The 21,295-nt window shown below is 39.5% G+C and overlaps 1 protein-coding gene across 4 annotated transcripts in view; it reads left to right on the top strand.

Annotated features, from left to right (window-relative positions):
• The window catches only part of Dip2c (disco interacting protein 2 homolog C), a 408,405-nt gene that overhangs the window by 354,992 nt on the left and 32,118 nt on the right, over window positions 1–21,295 (top strand). For 2 of the 4 annotated variants that reach the window (XM_028859456.2, XM_028859474.2), the window contains 7 exons: window positions 870–1,071; window positions 8,232–8,353; window positions 9,606–9,686; window positions 17,574–17,697; window positions 18,272–18,393; window positions 19,477–19,588; window positions 19,679–19,788. In XM_028859456.2, the coding sequence (XP_028715289.1) occupies window positions 870–1,071; window positions 8,232–8,353; window positions 9,606–9,686; window positions 17,574–17,697; window positions 18,272–18,393; window positions 19,477–19,588; window positions 19,679–19,788 (873 nt within the window). The remainder of the gene's footprint in view (window positions 1–869; window positions 1,072–8,231; window positions 8,354–9,605; window positions 9,687–17,573; window positions 17,698–18,271; window positions 18,394–19,476; window positions 19,589–19,678; window positions 19,789–21,295) is intronic. The other 2 variants (XM_028859459.2, XM_028859482.2) reach the window with 1 other exon arrangement.

Below are 21,295 nucleotides of genomic sequence, written 5' to 3'. Positions count from 1 at the left end.
GGGGTTCTCTGGAGAACTCTGACTCTGTCTGCCATCCAGTATCCATGATCACGAGGAACCAAGAAGGCCAGCATGTCTGGATCTCCTGTCTTAAGGGCTCCTGTCCCAGCCATGCCCCAGGGGCAGGTCCTAGGTAGGTGTGGCAGTTACCAGCTGCCTCACTGGGGCTGTGCTTCAAGGTCAAAGCTAGAACAGCTACCCACAAGACTCTATTGGAGAAAATGAAGTTTTCTTTTGTGACTAATTTTTCCTTCATTGACATTTGTATAGACAAGACTTTTTTGTGCATGCAGTTATTTACAGAGAGGCTAGTTACAGTGACTCATTCCTGTAATTCCAGCATTTCAGAGGCTGAGGCAGGAGGATTACCTGTGCTATAGTGTGTGGCTGTATCTCAAAACAAATAAACAAAAAACTCAAAATGGAGAAGATAGGAGATGTAGCTCAGTGGGTCAAGTACTTCCTGTGCATGTATAAGGACCTGAGTTCAATCCCCAGGTGCCATGTAGAAAAGCCAGGCACAGTGGTATGTACTTGTAATCCTGTTGATGGAAAGACGGAGACAGGCAGATCCTTGGGGTCCACCATCCAGGCAGCCTAGTCAAATTCTGGGCCAGTAAAAGACCCTTTCTTTCTTAAAAAAAATAAATAACAATAGGCAGCACTTAAAAACCAACACCAGAGGTTGTCCTCTGGCCTCTACACACATGTATTCACATGCATTTGCACATGCACACATACACACAGTTCCACACCCCCATGCACAAACAACAACAACAACAACAACAAAAAAACCCTAAGTAAATATACTGTGCACCTTTTCAGTTTATAGATCCTATTTTAATATGACTGTCTTTCTTATTTTTCAGGCAATTGACAGTATACATCAAGTTGGAGTTTATTGCCTGGCCCTGGTACCAGCAAATACCCTTCCCAAAACTCCACTTGGTGGCATCCATTTGTCAGAAACAAAGCAGCTTTTCCTGGAGGGCTCTCTCCACCCTTGCAATGTCCTGATGTGCCCACACACCTGTGTCACAAATTTACCCAAACCGCGGCAAAAGCAGCCAGGTATGCCCAGTAGCCCTGCATGGGCTGACATAGCCTTGAGTGGACTCTGTAAGCTATGTCTTGTCAATAGCAGGCTTGGGAGGGGCTACATCCGTGAATACTGGTAATCTCTGCACTCATGCTCTCCACATGATGCACACTCCCAGGCATTACGTTCTCTTCACAAGATGTGTTTGCACACCAAGGGCTGGGGTGTAGCAGCTCTGCTGAAACAGTATAGTCTACTCAGGTAGTCTGCACAGTGTGTGGGTAGAAGAGGTGTGCAGCCTTTTCCTATCACTTCCATTGGGGTTGATAATGCTCAGTTGTAGCACAAATCTTAAAAGGTCTTATTAATAAAAACAAACCCAAGGGCAGTTATTGGGGTGAATGCTGAAAGATCAGAGAAGCAGAATAAGCCACAGCTTCCTCACCTTACCAATTCCTCAGCTGATCCTGTTTCCTCAGACTGGAAGCCTCTGAGTCCTCATCCAGAATGAATCTCAGCTGAACTGCTGCTAAAATCCTAAAAGCTTAACCAGGTCTAGTTTCTGGTCCTCACACTTTAAATACCTTTCTTCTTCTTGCCACCACTTCCTGGGATTAAAGGCTCTTGTTACCATGCCTGGCTGTTTCTAGTGTGGCTTTGAACTCACAGAGATCCGGATGGATCTCTGCCTCCAGAAGGCTAGGATTAAAGGTGTGAGTGCCACCATTTTTTGGCCTCTATGTCTGTCTAGTGGCTGTTCTGTTCTCTGACCCCATATAAATTTATTAGGGTGCACGATATATTGGGGAACACAATATCATCACATTCAGTCACCTGTTGGTAGCCCTAGACTAGACATACACCCCTTAGGTGGGATCCTTGTGTACACAACCTGGATAATTCACCCTGACAGGTTTTATGTGGCTAATTTAGGAATGAAAGTGGTAGACTATGGGATAACACTTTGAAACATGAGGAATTATTTATTTCTGACTGAAACTATTGTCTCAGTGTGTGACAGATTAGAAACACATTATCTTTTATCTGGCTTGCTACTAAATCAATTGTGTACTACTAGATCTCACACACTTGTCAGTGAATTTATTGTCAAATGCAGTAAATTAGGAAGCAGGAACTCTCCTGCTAACTCAATAGCAGAAGAGCTGGTACATACTGACAAGACCAAAGCTAGATGAACATGATATGGTGTGTACCATATCCTCATTACAGTCTCTATATATGCTAATCTATTGGTTCTCAAGGAACCCCATGAAAAGCCTGCTCTTCATTGTACAGATGAAGATGAGCTACAGAGAAATTGGGTTTTATCTAACGTTACATAGCTACAATGTTTTCAACACAGACTATAAACCCAGGTGACATACTCTGTTCCTCAACATTACCCACCTTCACCCCCTGTTTCTTAAACCTAGCTTGGAATCTTTTACTGACACCTGTTAAAGAATTATACTGTTGGACAGAAGTCTTTAACAAATCATCCTAAAGGTGAATGATCTTTATTACCTCAGCTAGTGACTGAGTACAGTGCCCTTTATAATAAATGTGCAGTCTACTTCTGAAAATCTCATCCTGGGTGCTCTTCAAAAGTGACCAGGTCTTGAGGTCTGCACACTGCCTGCACATCTCCAGGACATAGATCTGTCAATGAGGCAGGTAGGTAACCTCAAATTCAAAGATTAAGAATGTAAGGCTTGAAGTAGAAAAGTGATTGGCCAAACATATTGCTGGCTGAGGACTTGAGTCCATTCCTTCAGATTGCAAACCCTTGCTTTTATTATCTCTACAACTCAGGATGTTTCATGTGGTAGGCAATGTGGAATTTATGCAGCTAAGTAGTGTGATCTCCCCTAGTGTAATCATGTTTAAGTATGCAAAAGAGTATAGGAAGTGGGTGTTTCGTTTGCTTGGCTTTCCAGATACATTTGATTAGGTTTTCTTGTTGCTATCTAATTTCACTATTCTCTCCTTCTCCCTCCCCTCTTTTTCTCTCATCTCTCTTCCCCCATCTTTTTCTTATACAGAGTCTTGGTATGTAGCCCAGTCTAGCCTTAAACTTAAAATTCTCCTGTCTCAGTCTCCCAAGTGTCAGGATTACAGATGTGTACCACCACACCTGAATTTTTTCTGTCTCTATTTTTTTCTTGTGTTCTAGATCTCCTCTATTTCTTTTCTCCTTGAATATGTATTTTTTCACTGTCCTTGGTCTATGTGATTTCTATAATAAATGTAGAGCTGTAGCTGACTAAAGTATCCACTTCTTTAAATTGTATACATATAAGTAATGTTTTAACAGGCAAACCTCAAGAAGATAGGAAGCACTGCTATGGTGATATTTTAATTGTGCTGAAATGTGATTTTATAGTGTATGTCAATAAATAAAGTTTGCCTGGAGATCAAGGTCATTAGTGAGCCAGGAATAGAAGTCAGGTGGTGGTAGCCCACGCCCTTAATCCAATCACATGGCAAGCAGAGTCTCTGTGTGGTCAAGGACACAGCCAAGCGTGGTGACCCTTGAGTCTTTAATCCCAGTACCAACCACAGAGACCAGGAGGTCTGTACAGGCAAGCAGTGACGAGGAAGTCATGTGGCTTGGCTTAGAGCCAATGAGAAGGCAGAACAGGAAAGCAATAAAATGCAAGACACACAGGAACAAGGTCTCAATCTCAGGGGAAGGACAACAGCAAGTGGTAAGCTAAAGGGAGTTGTGGCTCTTGCTCTGATCTCTTGGGCTTTAACTCTGTATTTGGCTATATGTTTCTTATTTAATAAGATCATTTAGAAATTCGTCTACACACTGCCTTTCAGAGAACATCACAGAAGGATGGAAATCAGCCTCTCTTATCCATACTGTCTAAGAACATAAATAACATTGGAAATGATGTAGTGCTTGCTCTTTGTAGGCATCAACATGCCTACATCTATAGTGTTATGGTTTCATGTTTCTGTCAGTACACACTAACATGTCTTCAGTATCAAATTGAAGGTGACTAGACCATTTTTCTATCATTTTGATAACTTAAGTAATGGAAGGTCTGGCCCTAGTGACCCTACTAGCAATAGTTCCCACAGCAAAGCCTGCCAGTTCAATACCACATGAAGCCTTGGAATAGCTATAGATAGATAGATAGATAGATAGATAGATAGATAGATAGATAGATACACACATACATACATACATAATTATTTGCAAGTAAATAACAGGATTTCATAATGACTGACTTCACCTGTTCAATCTTAAGAAACTAAGTAGGTGGGAAAAATCAACCCATGGGAAAAGACCTTGATCTGAATCTGGAGCAAAGGGCAGGACATCCAAAGAAACATGCTTTTATTAGTTATAGAGGGAAATGGTTGTTTTAATTAATACTTTAATACTGTACCTACTCAATAAAGCTGTATGTGATCACTAACTCAAGGAATAAATTATATATATGTATATGTATGTATGTATGTATATACATATATGCACATATATGTGTGTGCAGGTTTGGTAATATAATTGTGTCTCCAAAACACATTCTTTTTTTTTCCTTCTTTCATTCTGCAAATAGAATCCAGGGCTTTACTAATGCTAAGCAGTGTCTTGTCTCTTTTCCTCTGTCATTTTTTTTTTCATCCTCTTTCTATCTTCCCTTACTCCCCATCCTTTCAGCAAATACCAAATAGCAACTAAGCTGAGGCCCTATGACTCACTTGTATATGACTCTGTAGATTTGCTGATGATCTGTAATGGCTTTAGAGGACACTGCCTTGGGACCTCATTTTCTATATATATTGCAAGGGAATTAAAGTAGATGATTCCAAAGACCCCTTTTGAAAAAATATTTAAAATTATTCTGAACTGATATGCTACTAGCAAACAGACCAAACATTGACTGTAGCCAAATGAGTAAAGATTTTGCTATGAGCTGCAAATAGAACCCTTAAAGTACAGATTCATAGACAACAAAAATTTTTTATGGGCAAGTTATCTGTACAATTAATAGTAGTATATAATGTTATTAAAAATCTGAGCACAGAAGTGTTGAAAGACCTTTCAGCTATTGTAGAAACTAGCAATAATTCTTCAACAGTTACCAGAATAGACACAAGTCCACAGTTACAGCTTACCTCAGGATGTTCCATCAGAACAGCTAAGAACACTAAGCAGACCCATGCAGAGGGTCCAGCACAAGAAGGGGAAGATGTTGCTTCTCTTTCAGAATTGTTTTGCTAGTGTCTCAAATACGAGATTTACACTGTCTTTGTGTCAACTGGTCAAGCATTGTTTGGTCGGAATTCAAGAATACTGGTGGTATTCCTGTTGGCTTGCAGATACACAAATCTGAATGTAAACATAGGAGAGTATTCATGAATCTCAAGTACACACTTTTTAGGGTGTATCTCAATTTGACACTTTCAGATTATGGGACAGCAATTCTCTATAAGAGAATTTCATATATCCCCACCTCACTTCAACAAGGAGGACTATCATAAGTTTCTGCCAAGAGATTTTATAAAGAAATGCAACAACAAAACTTGGAGTCTCCAAGCATCATTTGGAAAAACTAAGTGCTTAACTGTATTTGAGGAGAAAGTGGCATAAGGTCCCAGACTCCACCTTTAGAGAACACAAGCAGAAGCAAACCTTAGTGAGGAAAGAGTTCACAGGTATCAAAGGCATCCAAAGTAAGGCTTTGCGCAGACCCTTATGTCTCTTCAAAATACTGTTCACATCCCTAGCTTGAATTCTCAAACTCATAATAGAGTCACCTTTAAACCAGTTAAGCAGGGTTTCAAGTTAGCTATTAGAGAGATCTTTGCCAAGCCTCAGTCATCAAGGAGAGAACATTAAGATACATCATTAACAAATAGTAAAGGTAGAAAGTAAATGGCTAATGAGTGAGGATTCAGCTCCAGGAGAGATTAATGTTCTTGCATAAAGCAGTTCATGAATGGACTTCTCCCACAGCCATCACTCCATTCATCCAGCAAGCAGAACTTTACCAGATTTGAGTGTTGTTTTGTTAAATGTGAAAAAAGATTTCTTTTTCATAGTGCTTTGGGAAGAACCAAGAAAAGAAATTTAGTCTGCCCACAGTTACCTTATGGGAAAACTGGTAAATGCTTAAGCTGAGTATTTGAGACAGTCTAACCTCATACCAAAGGCACCAGCAGTTAGAATCCCCAAAGTCTATCACAGATTCATCTCCTCTCAATTTCAACCCACCTTAAAGCACCCCACTTTCTCCAAACTGAGTATTTCTGGCAAACTAAATTCAGCATGGACTACTGCATGTCTATAGAGAAGGTTGAATGGCCCTGTACTCAACTTGGACAGTCAGCTAAAGGATGAGCAGGTACTGGAGTGCCTTATGATCTCAATCAGCATTCCAAAAGGTTTTCAAGGGGAAGCCAGAATAATGGGCATTATGGTTGCCATGGTAACTGGCCTATTCTATATCTTGTTTTCTGCCACTTTTATCCATTGAAGTGAATCTTATCTTTTTATTTTATATGCCCCATGATCTCCTGGTTAAGCTGCAAGACACTCTCAGCTCTTCGTGTATAGTAAAAAATGCATGTGTCTTGATTGATAAACATAGAACTTAAACACCAGACATTTAAGTAGCAATTTGACTTAACCAGTTGCCAACTTAAATTTCATGAGACCAGAAATTAAATACAAATTGATTATGCTGCCTTGGTTACTTTTTGCTGCAATTTTTTTCCTGTTTGTTTGTGGTGTGTTTTGCATGCACATTCACATGTATGGGTACACTTGTGTGTGCAGTCTATGAAAGCTCAAGGTTTGATGTGACATGTCTTTAATCATTCTCCACCTAATAGGTGGAAGCAGGGGCTCTTGCTGTATGCAGAGCTTGTTGATTCAGCTAATCTGTCTAGGCAGCTTGTTCAAAGCTGTCTCTGCCCCTTTATCTGCCTTCTGTGCACTGAGGTTACAGATGGGCCACCTAGCTTTTGATAGTGGTTCTTGGGGGTTGAACTCCACTACTCACACCTCATAGCAAGCACTTTACCCACCAATCCATCATCTCAGTCTTTATACTGAAATTCTTTTATTAAATAACTTTTTCCTCTCCCTTCTCCTCTACCTCTGCCATTTCACTCACACACAGGGGGGATCTAGGATGGCTAACCTTTCCCTATTAAATATATATTCCTTGGTTTGTGTGTATGCATTTAATGAACTATGTGAGTAATTAGCATGTTAGGGTTTCTAACAGTGAAAAAAAGTTTCTACAGTTTGTTAAGAAATTTCTGGACCATCAAAATGGCTCAGTGAGTAAAGTACTTGATGCCAGTCCTGAACCTGATTTCGATTCCCCCAGGACCCACATGATGGAAGGAGAGAACTGACTCTAGCAAGTTGTGCTCTAGCCTCTACACTCATAACATGGCATGAGTGCATGTACTGTATGTGCACAAGTAAATAAATGTAATAAAAAATTTTACACAAAATATTTTTAAAAGAAACACCCTTCTTTTATAATTGAAAAAGTGAAGGTATCAGAAACATGTCTGATGTGTCTCTTTCAAACTGCTGCCTTAATCTAGAGAAAGAATGTTCATTGAGTTTGTAACAGTGGAGTAAAAAGAAACTTTCATTTTATAGTGGCTTTTGGGTTTACTCTTCTACAGCTCATTGTAGACCTGATGGAAAATCTTAGACCTCACTGGTCAGTAAAATCTATGAATAAGTGATTATCATGTCCCTTCATGAGTATTCTCTGAATCTATCCCAAGAGGTAAATGTGTTATAATTTGCTTAGTTTAAGTCAACCCTCTTTATAAGTCCTAATACCAGAAAACAAGAAGAGGTATAATCCAGAAGTCTTTCTCAGTGAAGTGCACCCTGGTTTTTATATCCTGTAATTATCCTCTGTACTACTCTTACAATCACATCTGAATGTGCATCATCACCTGTTGTTAATGCTAACGAGTTCTCTATGTGTTGAAAATATCACTCCTATGTAACCTCATTCAGGTTTGTTCATTTTGGCCATCAGAAACACATCAATGATTTCTTTGCTATCTTTTAAAATAAGAGCGATTCAAAGCTGGGTCTTTCAAAATGTCTTCCCTAGGTTAATTATTTATTTATTGGCTAAGAGTCCTGTTGAAAAGAATTTCACTTATGTTTTAAGGTTATTCTTCTCTTTTTTCCCAGAAATTGGCCCTGCCTCTGTGATGGTGGGAAACCTGGTGTCTGGGAAGAGGATTGCCCAGGCTAGTGGCAGAGACCTGGGTCAGATAGAGGACAATGACCAGGCCCGGAAGGTGAGAACCGAGGTCAGAGCTCACATTATTCCCTTGACTCTAGAGCTGTGTTAACTTTAGAATCACAGAGTGACTATCCTGAGTCCTTACTATGTCAGTTCCATATCTATTACTGATTTCCCATCTTTGATGATACTACCCCATTTCACAGTGGAGATTCATAGTCTTAGAGGGGAGAATGTCACAGGGCACATGAGGCTTTAGGAAATTTCATCATAGCACAGAAATGAAGAAATGATAACATCAACATGGGCAGGACTGAGGCAAATGTTAGGAAGCCATTCATCTTCATTATTTGTTTTTAAGTATCCCCTGCCAGCCCTGATATCAAGCCCACACTGCCTCATGGTGGCCTTGGTGCACAGTTTTTGTCTTTGGGGGTTTAACAGTTAATCTCCTTACTGCAGCTTAAAGAGCAAATATCTAGCTCCTCCTCACTGATGCAGCAAAGCACATAACTTGCCTATCTATTTCTGAATCACATTATCATACTTCATTTCTGACAATGCTTAGGACTCCCTGTTTCCCACAGCCCAAAGGTAGGCCCATTCAGTATGGCCTATTAAGGAATGTGACAAAATTATTTAAATATTGCCAGTGTAATAATGTAGAGCAATTTGTTTATTAAAAGAACTTACCATCACACTCTCCTCATTTAGTACATTTCTATTAATAAAAGGTGTTAGGGTGATATATACATATATATAATATATATATATATATATATTTCCTGTATCTTCATGTGAAATGGGGCTGTCCTTTTTATTACAGACTAAATCAATAAGATGCATTTAATAATTTATGTAATTTGCAATGCAGTTTAATACCACCAGAGAATTGGCATTCTACAATCACATATTTAATAGAAGTTTTTTAAAGTTAGCTAGATTATATTCTTTTTCTGAACATCACAGAAATCAACATTGCCTCTTCTGGCTGATCTTACCTATAAGGGTGATAGCTCTCGTCTTACTTGGGCTGACTTGTATGGAACTTGCCTAACCAAGGGTACTATAGCAGTCCTTGGAGCTATCAGGCTGAGTCAGGCTGAGTTGCATTGAATTCTAAGTAGCTGCAGGGGAAAAGCCAAGTATTTGTTCATTCTGTTGATGATATATTCGTTTGACTTTTTCTTAAATGTGAATGTGTCCTTATGCTTCTATGGAGGAAAGCATGTACTTACTCAATTTATTTTTGCTTAAATATTGATATTGCCTAGTACAGACTCCAGTGGCATGATTCTAACATCCTTGTGTCATTCCAGTTCCTGTTCCTCTCAGAGGTCTTACAATGGAGAGCACAGACCACCCCGGACCACCTGCTCTACACATTGCTCAATTGTCGGGTAGGCTCCAGAGCTCCAGAGCTCATATTTCCTAATTGCTTCTTTTAGTAGTCTGAACTTTTTCCTGGGAGGTCACCTCCTTTATATTACTCCCAAAGACTTCTTTTTCCTGTTTCTATGGTAAAATACTCTAACAAAACCAACATATGGGGAAAAGGATTTATTTCTGCTCAGAGGTTGCAGTTCACCACTGTGAAGAAAGTCACAGCGTCTGGAGCTTAGGACAGCAAATCACACTGCATCAGCAGTCAAGAAGCAGAGAGCAAAGCAATAAAAGCACACTCAGTACTCTTACTTCCTCCTCAATATTTCCCACCCAAAACTGAGGCGTTAATGATATCTGCAGTAGAGAACTAATACAGTCATAAGAGATAGTTATATTCTTATTCTTTTTTACAAGCTACTTTGTTTACGTATAAATATGTGTTAGTTGCAGGCTCTATGGAATGTTTGAAAACCATTTGTACTTTATAAATTTTCTATTTAAATTCACATTAGGAAATCAAACTCTTCATCCTTAAAAGCACTTAGAAGTTAGAAGTTAAATATAGGAGGAAATATTAACAATAAAAGTTATATGCAAAGATCTAGTTTTTTTTGTTGTTGTTGTTTTGTTTTTTTTTGTTTTGTTTTGTTTTTTGGCTTTTATTTAGACTGTGGAACTAAAGCTTGATAAATAGACCATGATCTAGGACTTCTTGGTGAGTACAGATATCTGCAAGTCTGTAAATCTGCAGCTGTTTAGGATTCCTAATTATCAAAGTTTTGCTTTCTAGTTATCAGGGTGTTTATGTGTCATTTGCATCCCTCTGAATATATGTGCTTGAACATCTTTCACCTTATTTTGTCATAAAGGTCCTTCTCAACTTGAAATTACCCTTTGTGGCATTGGCCATGATGGATCATCATATACTACATCTGCTCAAGACCTTATCCAGGGGGAGTCATTGGAGACAAGGAAGAGCATTTCCTTATTGTCCCCCTGTTCTCTAAATGTTTAATGGCATGCCTCTCCTCTGAGGGGGTACCCTGTGTTCACAGCCCATGGTCCTCCTCCTGCATATGGCCATTTGGTCAGAGTCTGAACTTTGAGAATTCAGTGACCACATATCCATGCATCTAAAATGACTCCCTTTCCCCTTCCCTTTTTTTCTTTATTTCAGTTTCATTACATTTTTATTTGTTTTTCTGTGTACTTGCATGGGTGCATGTGTGAAACATTATGCTTCTGGAAGTCAGAGGACAACTTGTGGGAATTAGTTTTCTCTTTTTCTATCATGTGGATCCTGGATATTAAACTCAGATCTTCAGTCTTATTAGCATGTACCTTTACCTGCTGAGCCATCTCTCTGGTCCCAGACTTCTATTTTTTATCTGAATTCATCTTCAGCCTATAGATATAGACATGACTGCTCTTACTTCACACAACTGTCCATTTTCATCTTCCTTCACATCTGTGATACTTTCATTTCCCTTTAATCTTCCTTCTTCCTGTATTCTCCTGGCTCTCTCCATATAGTGTTTTTCCTGTAAGCTCCTCTTGACTTTCCTTTGTCCATAGCTTCTTCCATGGCTCTCTCTCTTCAAATATTGCCTCCCAAGTGATGTCTAGCATGTATGGTCTTAATTGTAACTTACCTCCTTTTCCCTGGGCATGGTACCTTCTAAAATCTTTTGATGAGTATAACTTTCTCCTTTTCCTTAGCTTCCCTAGCACTGCCATGGTGATTGCATCCTGTACAAACTGTCAACATTTAGAGAACAATTTAGATCTGAATCACTTTAAACAACCCATTTAAACATTGCCTAATACCTTGCTCCCATTTTGATAAGATGAATAAATACCTGTATTCAAACTTTGTGGACATCTAAGTCTAAGCTCACGAGAAAGTAGATTCTTGTGGACATGAAGATCCAAACTTGATGGACAGACTAGTGAAAACTGTATTGTCCTGCTTGTGTCTAACTATGTGGAAGATACTTCAGATACCTCTTTGGAGTGACATTAGAGTACGAGGCTTGACATCCAATCTGTGTGACCTTGTGTACATTATCCAGGTCCTTGAGCTCTGCGATTATAGTCATTTACTGTAGCAAAAACATTGAATCTATGGTAAAGTGTTTACTAGAAAATAACTCACATACTTTAAAGTCATTTCAACAAAAATAGCAGAATATTAGATACAGAAAGTTAGCTGTAGAGGACAAAACCATGAATAAATTTACTTTTGCTTAACATGCAAAAAGTATGGGCCAACAGTGCCTTCTCCTTTTATATGTGACCCATTCCTAACTCTCCCATGACCTGTGTGCAGTTTTATTCTGAGATGTCTGAAGGGTTACAGTGTCTTCAGAAGGTTAAAAGTCAAGCAGCTGTATCCTCTCTCTATATATATGGAGCAACTTAAAAGTGCTCAACCTGGGACATAGCAGCAACAGTAGCTCATGGTCACTACAGTACAATTTCCACTTCAATCATTGTCTTGTTCAGTCCAACAGAAAAACGTCATAGGCCACATATATAGTCATGTTTTCTAAACGCAGCATTAAAAAGAATACAAAGATACATGGGAATTCGTTTTCATAACGAATTTCTTGTGCTATGTCTAGGGGACCATCATGCATCATGTGTCACCTGCAGCTTTTCCAGTGCTTCCTACAACTCATGCTGCCTTGTTGTGCAAAGTATTTTTAATAATTATGAATTTGACTCTTTTTTACTCTCTTTCTTGGGTTATGGGTATTTTAAGATGATTGAAACACATGACTTCAGAGTGTAAAGGTTAGTTCTCATTGTAGCCTTTGGTATCTATTCAAGTACTTGCTTCCATGGCAATTGTCGTAATCAGGTATGAGGTATGCAAGACTGAAGGTTGAAATAATACATATTAACTTTACCTCTCAAAACATGCAGAATATCCTTTTTTGTTTTTATCAGGAACTCTAGCCAACTCATTTAATTTGTTTTGTTTTGTTTCTTTATTTGGAGTATTTTCTTTATAATTTCAAAACGTGAGTTTTCTTTGGCTTTTTACTTCATTCCTTAATTGTTTTAGTTGTTAAAATAAAATTTTAAAACAGTGTCAAGTTCACAGTCAGTGGCAATGAAGTTTGTTGTGTTTAGAATGGAGCCTGACCCCTGGATGTCTCTGCATCATCATCCTGCTAATGAAAACTCTCCCACAATTATATTAGAAGACAATTCTAACTTGATTGAATAACTTTACCTAGAAATCTGCTTTTTATCCAGTGATTTTAGAGTAGAAATAATTTTTTTTCCATGAATGTTGGTGAGGATGTTGGGAAATAATGGCTGTTACCTGAGGCTGAATGACTAATGCTTCATGGAAACACTCATTTGGAATGTCTGTTCTTAACAAGTAGTGCTTGGAAAAACAAAACATGTCACTGTAAACTGTTAGTATTTCTCTTGCATTAAAAGATTGTATTAAAATCTCCTAACTGAAGAGTGGCTGAAGAAAGAGCTCAGTCAGTAAAATACTTACCTTGTAAGCATGAGGACATTAGTTCAAGTCCTGAGATATACAAGGGCAAAAAAAGATGAAGTGCTTATAATCCCAGCCTTGGGAAAGGAGAGACAGGTGGATCCCTGGGTTCAAGGACACTGAGAGACCTCTTCTCAAAAAAGGTGGGGGTGAACAGCACCTTATAGATAAACTACATCTAAGGTTACCCTCTTAATTCCATGTGGATAAACACAAACATGTACCCTCCCATACATGAACACAAACACACAAGACTATTAAAGGGCAAGTGTCAGTGTGCTTGTGTCACATTGTATACCCATTATATGGTAGAGCCATGTCACATTCAACCTTGCAAGCTGGGAAGGAGGAAAAGCAAGAAATAGAATAATATCTCATAACATTATTGACATTCATGCTGCAAGACTACAAATGAGTTACTCTTCAGATAAGGGAAAGAGGCGTCTCAACACATATCACATCTCTAGTGGCCCAGTGAAGGATTCCAATGTTCAGGTGAAGACTGTTTATTCTTCATGTTTTTTCTTCAAAGAATGTGGTTCTTTCCAAGCAAGAGAATTACCCATTTGGTGATCACCTCATCACATAGCCCCAGCTAAGGAACAAAAAATGATGCCAGTCCTACTACATGATAATCCACTTCTTTTCAATTTAGCAGCTTCTGAAGGGACTTGAGGGTAATACTTGCTGTGGGATGGTCTGTATGTCAAATCTGTTGCTCTGATTGGTCAATAAATAAAACACTGATTGGCCAGTGGCCAGGCAAGAAGTAGGTGGGACAAGGAGAGAGGAGAATTCTGGGAAGCGGAAGGCTGAGGCAGAGAGACACTGCCAGCTGCCGCCATGACCCGCAGCATGTGAAGACGCCTGTAAGCCACCAGCCACGTGGCAAGGTATAGATTTATGGAAATGGATTAATTTAAGCTATAAGAACAGTTAGCAAGAAGCCTGCCATGGCCATACAGTTTGTAAGCAATATAAGTGTCTGTGTTTACTTGTTTGGGTCTGAGCAGCTGTGGGACTGGCGGGTGTCAAAGATTTGTCCTGACTGTGGGCAAGGCCAGAAAACTCTAGCTACAAATGGCGCCCAACGTGGGGCACCAGATGTAGATGTAACCAACCGTCTTATTAAATAAGAAACACAGAAACAATGTAAAAGAGAAAGCCGAGAGGTCAGAGCTCAGAGCTAAAATCTCACCCTTCCGCCTGCGGTGTCCCAGCTTCCTGAAAGAGAGCTATATCCTGTCTGTTCGTTTCTTTTATAGTATGTTGTTCTGCCTTCTCATTGGTTGTAAACCCAAACACATGACTGCCTCGTCTCTGTCTGAATGTACAGCCCCCTAGGTCTTAAAGGCATATGTCTCCAATGCTGGCTGTATCCCTGAACACACAGAGATCTATGGGATTAAAGGCATGTGCCACCACTGCCACACTCTTGCTATGGCTCTAATAGCTCTGAGCCCCGGGCAACTTTATTTATTAACATACAATCAAAATCACATTTCAGTACAATTAGAATACCACCACAAATACTGATGAATTTCAAGTCTCTATACATTTTGGCTCCAGATCCTAATTCCCATAAAGTATATTTCTCTCCTGAGCCATTATCACAGAGTGTGGTAGGTTAATTATTTTATTATTATGCCTCAGAAAATGGCAGAGTATTTTGGAAAATGTTTCAGAACTTCATCAAAGATAAAAGACAGCATGTGGATTAAACTTCACAATTTATTAAAAGCCTGTAGGTATGAATTTTCAGGAATTAGAATTAAAGTGTATTTTCTAAGAAGTTATTGACTGCTGGTTGTGAGTCATCCAAACTTCTCAAATCTCAGAATCACAGAAAGGGAGGGGGCAAATAGTGGGCTTTGTCTTCCACACAGGTTATTGATAAGTGGTTGTATTGGTCCACTTCTTGTTGCTATAATAAAATCTCTTCAGCAGATTCATTTTATTTTAAAATGCCTTTGTTGGCTTACAGTTCTGGGAATGCAAATTTGAGAGGTCATATCTTATGATGGCTTTCTTGCTGACAGAATCCTGAGGCAATACAGAGTGTCATGTGACAGGAGGAGAATAGAACTGTGAATATCTGTATGCTGGTCTCTTCCTCTTGTCAAAAACCCACCATGATTCAACCATGGAGGTTCCATTTTAATGACATCATGTAATAATCCTACTTTCTGCCTCCAAAGCTTTACCTCTAAACACCGTAGTCTTAATAAGTTTCCAGTGTCTTAATATTTCACACTGGGATTAAATTTTAATCCATTGTACTTTGGAGAAAACTCACACCACATCCAAACTATAGTAGGGATCCACTTTAGCTCCTCTGATAGTGGAAGAAAATTGATTAGAGAAATTGTAGTTATCTTAGGTAGAGATAGGCATAGCATAACAGTAGGATGGTAAGGGACTCCCCCATAACAGGTAGATGTTCTCAATAGGAACATATGAACACACTAATTCTGTGAGCTCTCTCCCGAAACATATTGCCAGTATGCCATGAGGCTCATCCCCTGTGTATGACCATAGGTAGGCTGCTTTTCCTTATAAAGAAACTGCCATATTCCAATGTCAGGAATGGGTTTGATGAGGAGACTTACCATCAGCTATGCTGTTCATTTTTCCCCATAGCCCCTTTGAAGAGCTCAATTAGCCTTAAGTCCAGTTAGATGTGTGTTTTGACTCATGCTGACAGACATGTCCATGAATAAATGCTCAGAGAAATGCTTAATCTTGAAGGCACCAAATTATAACTTTTTGTCTGTATTTCTTAGACTCATGCCATCTCATACACTTACACCTGCTCCTACTCAGCATCTTTGCTGCATTCTGCTTTCTTTCTCACCAGTTTACTTTACACACCAGTTTTTGTTTTCTTATTTTAATTTTCCTGTGATGCAAAGAAAAATGTGTGGGAGGAGAAGGATCAATTTAGAGACCTGCAAGCCAAGCATCTCTTCTATCTAAAACACTGGTCACAGCATCAGTGGATGTCTGAAGACTGATTTGGCTGACCTGGGTGGTTCCACACTTACCCTGACTTTCCTTGTGTCAGTTATCAGACAACAACTTGGCCTCATAGGGCTCACTGTGCATGTTTTTGCTAAATATGAGGTACTGGTGTATGTATCTTAATGCATCATAAAATATTCTCTTGCGCTCCCATCCACATGTGTGTTTATGACATGGGACATTTGGTCCATACAACAGTTTTCCACATGGTAGCTCCTTCTATCAGCTCCTTTAGGATCTTGCTTTCATACATATCTTTCTTTTGTGAGTTTCAGTACCTAGTCTTAAAGCTCACTGTTTTCCTATGAGTCCCGCAAGCTCCAGCATCCTTCTTTCAAACTACTTACTTTAATATGATACACTTAGCCTGAGATTGTTCATGATCACTTTTCACTTTCAGCTTCCCTAGTCTTTCTCACCCCATAAACTGCTAGTCAGAATTGTCAAATGCTTTGAAAGGGCCTATTTTAGAGTAGCTGTAGACAGTAGTCTTTACAGTTGTGATTGATGCAAATGAACTATACATTGTATCAGGAATTTTTTTTAATTGGTCGAATGTAATTTATGGAAGAGGGTTTACCTGCCCCCCCCCACACACACACACATACAAACACACTTATTTATTTTGAGACAGGTTACTACAAGCAGTACAGGATGTTTTCAAAGTTGCTGAATAATCTAGACTGGTCTCTAACTCTGGATCCCCCTGCCTCAGTTTCCCAAGTGCTGGGACTGTAGGCATATACCTGCATGCCCAGTTATAATTTATTCATTCTTTCTTCACAATGGAAATAATGAATGACACACCTTTTGGTATTTCTCAGTTCCTATCCTGTACTAATGTTTCCTAGTAAGCCTTTTTCAAGGTATTTTTAGCCTAAAGATCTTTTCTTTTTGTTTTAACATATTTTAAAAAATCTACATGAACATGTACTTAAACTACCTAGAGAGCTATTGACAGTTGTTGGCTTTTGAGGAGGGACTGTCAGTTTTCTTTTGATATAGTAGGATAAAATGATGAAAACATTATAAATATGACCATTATAATTATGGTTCAAAACTATGACTGTATCAAGGCCAGGCGGTGGTGGCGCATGCCATTAATCCCAGCACTCGGGAGGTAGAGGCAGGCGGATCTCTGTGAGTTCAAGGCCAGCGTGGGCTACAGAGTGAGATCTAGGACAGGCACCAAAACTACACAGAGAAACCCTGTCTCGAAAAAACAAAAACAAACAAACAAACAAAAAAACTATGACTATATCAAAACTCATTGACCTTAGAATTTTGTGTAAATGGATTATATGATGCATAATCTGTTATGGTGAAGATCTCCCTAACCACCTCTTCTTATGATGCTCAGGGAACAATAGCCAACTCCTTGACGTGTGTTCAACTTCACAAGCGTGCAGAGAAGATAGCTGTGATGCTGATGGAAAGGGGCCACCTGCAGGATGGAGACCATGTCGCATTAGTCTACCCTCCAGGTAAAACAGTAGGATCAGACCTGACTCCAAGAGGTAGCAAGGACATCTATGGGAGGAGGCGCTTTGCTGCCCCCAACTAAGCTTGCAGAGTTGCTGGATTACTGCCTAGTATGTTCTCTATCTGTTTAGATTCTCACCAGACTCATTTGCCTCTAGTTATTCCCACTCACAGGGCCTAAGCTACATGTTAACACTGCTTTAGAGACTTAAAGCAATACCTACCCAAACTTTTATATCTACATTTGATTAAGCTACTAAGGTAGTTCATATTATTAGTAGTTGTAAAGTTTTCAGTGCCTAGACATAATCGTACCATTGAATAGTTATCCAGAGAAGTGACATATAAATGAAACATCTAAGCTGTCTCAGCATCTTGTGTCTTAAAGAACAAGCCACAAGAAAGTAATTCCTGAGACTTTCCAAAAGGCACAGAGGAGGAGGGAGTTCATTAAAGGCCTATTTCCTTAACTGTCTGACTTTTCCCAGACTAGAACTTTCACTGAGAAAGAACAGTGGTGGTCATTAAGCAATGTGATTGGCTTCATGAGAGTGTTTCTGCTTTCTTCTTGTGTAGGAATAGACCTTATTGCTGCGTTTTATGGTTGCCTGTATGCAGGCTGCGTGCCAATCACCGTGCGACCTCCACATCCACAGAACATTGCAACAACATTGCCTACAGTCAAGATGATCGTAGAGGTAACCAAGGCCTGGGTAGGAGGCTGTGGGCCTTTCACCTGCCTGTGCTCAGTGGCAAGCTGTGAGTCACAGACCTAAAGTCTCCTGGGGCAGCTGCTAGCTATGCTGTATGTGTGGGTTTGCAATGAAAGTAATCGAATTGGAAATAGTCTGTCTCCAGGGAGTTTATCATCTAGCTTTGGGAGTAAGATCTAAGTTGAGCAACATAGAAGCCTTGGCCAACTGGGAGCAGCTTTTGCAGCTCATTGACACTGAAGGTGCCTCAGACTGGCTCATAGAGAAGGCTTCATCATCAAACACAAAAAAGCAATTGGAATGAAAAAAAAATGTGTTTTCTTCAAGTTCCCTTCTCAATCTAAAAGGTTGTTTTCTTTATTTTCAGAGTATATATATGTGCTTTGTTTTTATGTATGAGGAAGTTAAAAAGACTAGCGTATGTGTTTCTCTTATGGGAAGCAGAGTCAAACAAGCAAAGCATGGTCCTGGCCCCCTGCTGAATGTTCTTGGTAGCTATGTGGGGAGCACTGCCAAGGAAGACACTCTTGCTAGAAAATACCTGCAATGCATCTGCATAAGTAGCCTTGGTGGAAATAGCACATGCTGAGAGAGAAGCCCCTCATGTTTTTCTTGGGTGTGAGAGTAATGCTAGGACACTGCTTAACCTTAGGAGTTCAGGAACCTAGCCTCCAAGCTTTGTTTGGGTGTATGCGACCATCGCTCCTGGCTTTGCCATACCCTAGCCAGCTCTTGAGAACTAGTTTGGAAGCTCTAGACTAGAGAATGGTCTTCCACTACTGGAAAAGGTCATCCTCTTCCACCAAGAGTGAAACTTCAGCAGTGAGGCTCATGGAGCAGTGAGGGAAAAAGAGAATACCCACTAAGCCAGCCACATTAGCTGAATCAGCTCTGGCAGATCACGGGTGATATTTGCAGCCAAATCAACTCCACTTTCTCAGCTAACTCTTGGGAAGCTGTGTACATCTAATCTATGAGGAATACTAGGCACATAAGTGATTAGCACTTCCCAGATGTGTCCATTTCTACTGTACATTCATTCCTTCCCTTCTTGTCTCTGGTCCTCAGGTGAGTCGCTCTGCTTGTCTCATGACAACACAACTAATTTGTAAACTGCTACGGTCCAGGGAGGCGGCAGCAGCTGTAGATGTCAGGACATGGCCCCTCATACTGGACACAGGTCAGCACTTGGACTGACTTTCTACATGCATTTGTTTGTTACAGTTTTTAGTGTAGGAAAGTAGACTGATAGCTTTGCTTTCCTCTGCAGATGATTTGCCAAAGAAGCGGCCTGCCCAGATCTACAAACCTTCCAACCCAGACACACTGGCTTACCTTGACTTTAGTGTGTCCACAACCGGGATGCTAGCTGGTGTAAAGGTGAGAAGAGGGGTCTGCCTAATGTGCAGACCACTGGTGGACAACAGACAAGCCATGTACTGATCGTTCACTAATGTTATATATGATTGTGCTCCTGTAATGTATGGAGAGAGATGTGAAATGATTTTCATACAAGCTATGACATATGTGACCTTTCAGTACCTGATAGGTAATTTCCAAATAATCTGGGGAAAGCTGGGGGCATGACTTATTCATATAGCCCTTACCTAGCATGTTCATTGCTCTGGATTCAATCTTCAGTACTGAAAAAAGAAAAATAATCAAAAAGCTAACAATTTTTTCATATTGTCACAATCTTAACTGCATACTAGAATACTATATACAATCTTCTTGCTTGCTGATTCTCTACTCTTCTTACTCTGTTCTGCATTTTTGCACTGCATTCTCTTATTTATAAAACTTGAACATAATCATAACCTGAAGATTGCTGGTGGTGAAGCTACAGTGAGGACCTTTTGGCTATCAAAGGGTAGAACTACTGATGTCACCTAGAATCAGCATCCTCACAGTTCAGATGTCAGGGTCCTACATCTCAGGTCTAAAGCCTTTTCCTCTCCATCTTTGCCTCTGAATCAGAATGGACAGTTTGAGCCGGTTACCTGTTACTTAGTTCTCAAACTTGATCTCTTCAGTGGAATTAGAGAGTGCACATCAAATTATCTAGAGTATTAAATAATTTTTTAAAAAACTTCCTAAAAGAAATGTCCTATCTACCGCTTACCTACCCGCTCTCAAAGAAAGAAGGAAAGTAGGAAGATTAATGAGAAATCAGCATCCACCTTTCCAGAACAATGTGACCCAAACTTGCCATAGTTGTATCTGTCCCTAAAAGTATCTTTGCAGCAATTAATGTTAACATGAGTTAATTACTATTATCCTTAAGTGAGCTTTGAATTTCTTCCTGTCAGAGCCAAAATAGAAACCTATACTTCCTATTATTCTCATGGAGCATGGAAGTAGGAACTATCATACTAAATTTTAATTTAATAAAGATAAATCTACATGAAACAGTAGTGTGATCTATATGTATTACTTCCTGGTAACTCAGTTTAATGTGTGTACCATAGAAAAACTCAAAGCAATGGGTAACTAGACATTCTTTCAAACTCCTACAAACTCCTAAAAAGTTTTTCCAATTTTTGATGATCTATTTGATGAATATGTGAAGCAAAAGAACACTTACTTAACATCAGCAAAGCAAAATGGCACTGAGAGACAAATCTTCTTAGGACATGCCGTGTATTAAATCATATTACAACCAAAATAAGTAGTACATAGGTTTGAGGCTGTCTCACATCTGATACACATGCATTCAGAGATCTACCTTTGGGGTTTCTCAGAGTCCTTTGCCTTTGGAAAAAATACTTCTTTATTCAAGTCTGAGGTTATCTAGTAAAAATCAGGAATTTACACTTCATTCCAGAACGCACTCCCAAGTCAGGGCCCAGACTGGAATTTACTTAGAGATGGAGGGTTTTATAGGGTT

The sequence above is a fragment of the Peromyscus leucopus genome, chromosome 5 (genome assembly GCF_004664715.2).
Source record: "Peromyscus leucopus breed LL Stock chromosome 5, UCI_PerLeu_2.1, whole genome shotgun sequence".
Taxonomy (NCBI): domain Eukaryota; kingdom Metazoa; phylum Chordata; class Mammalia; order Rodentia; family Cricetidae; genus Peromyscus; species Peromyscus leucopus.
This window is presented reverse-complemented; position numbering and strand designations above follow the sequence as displayed.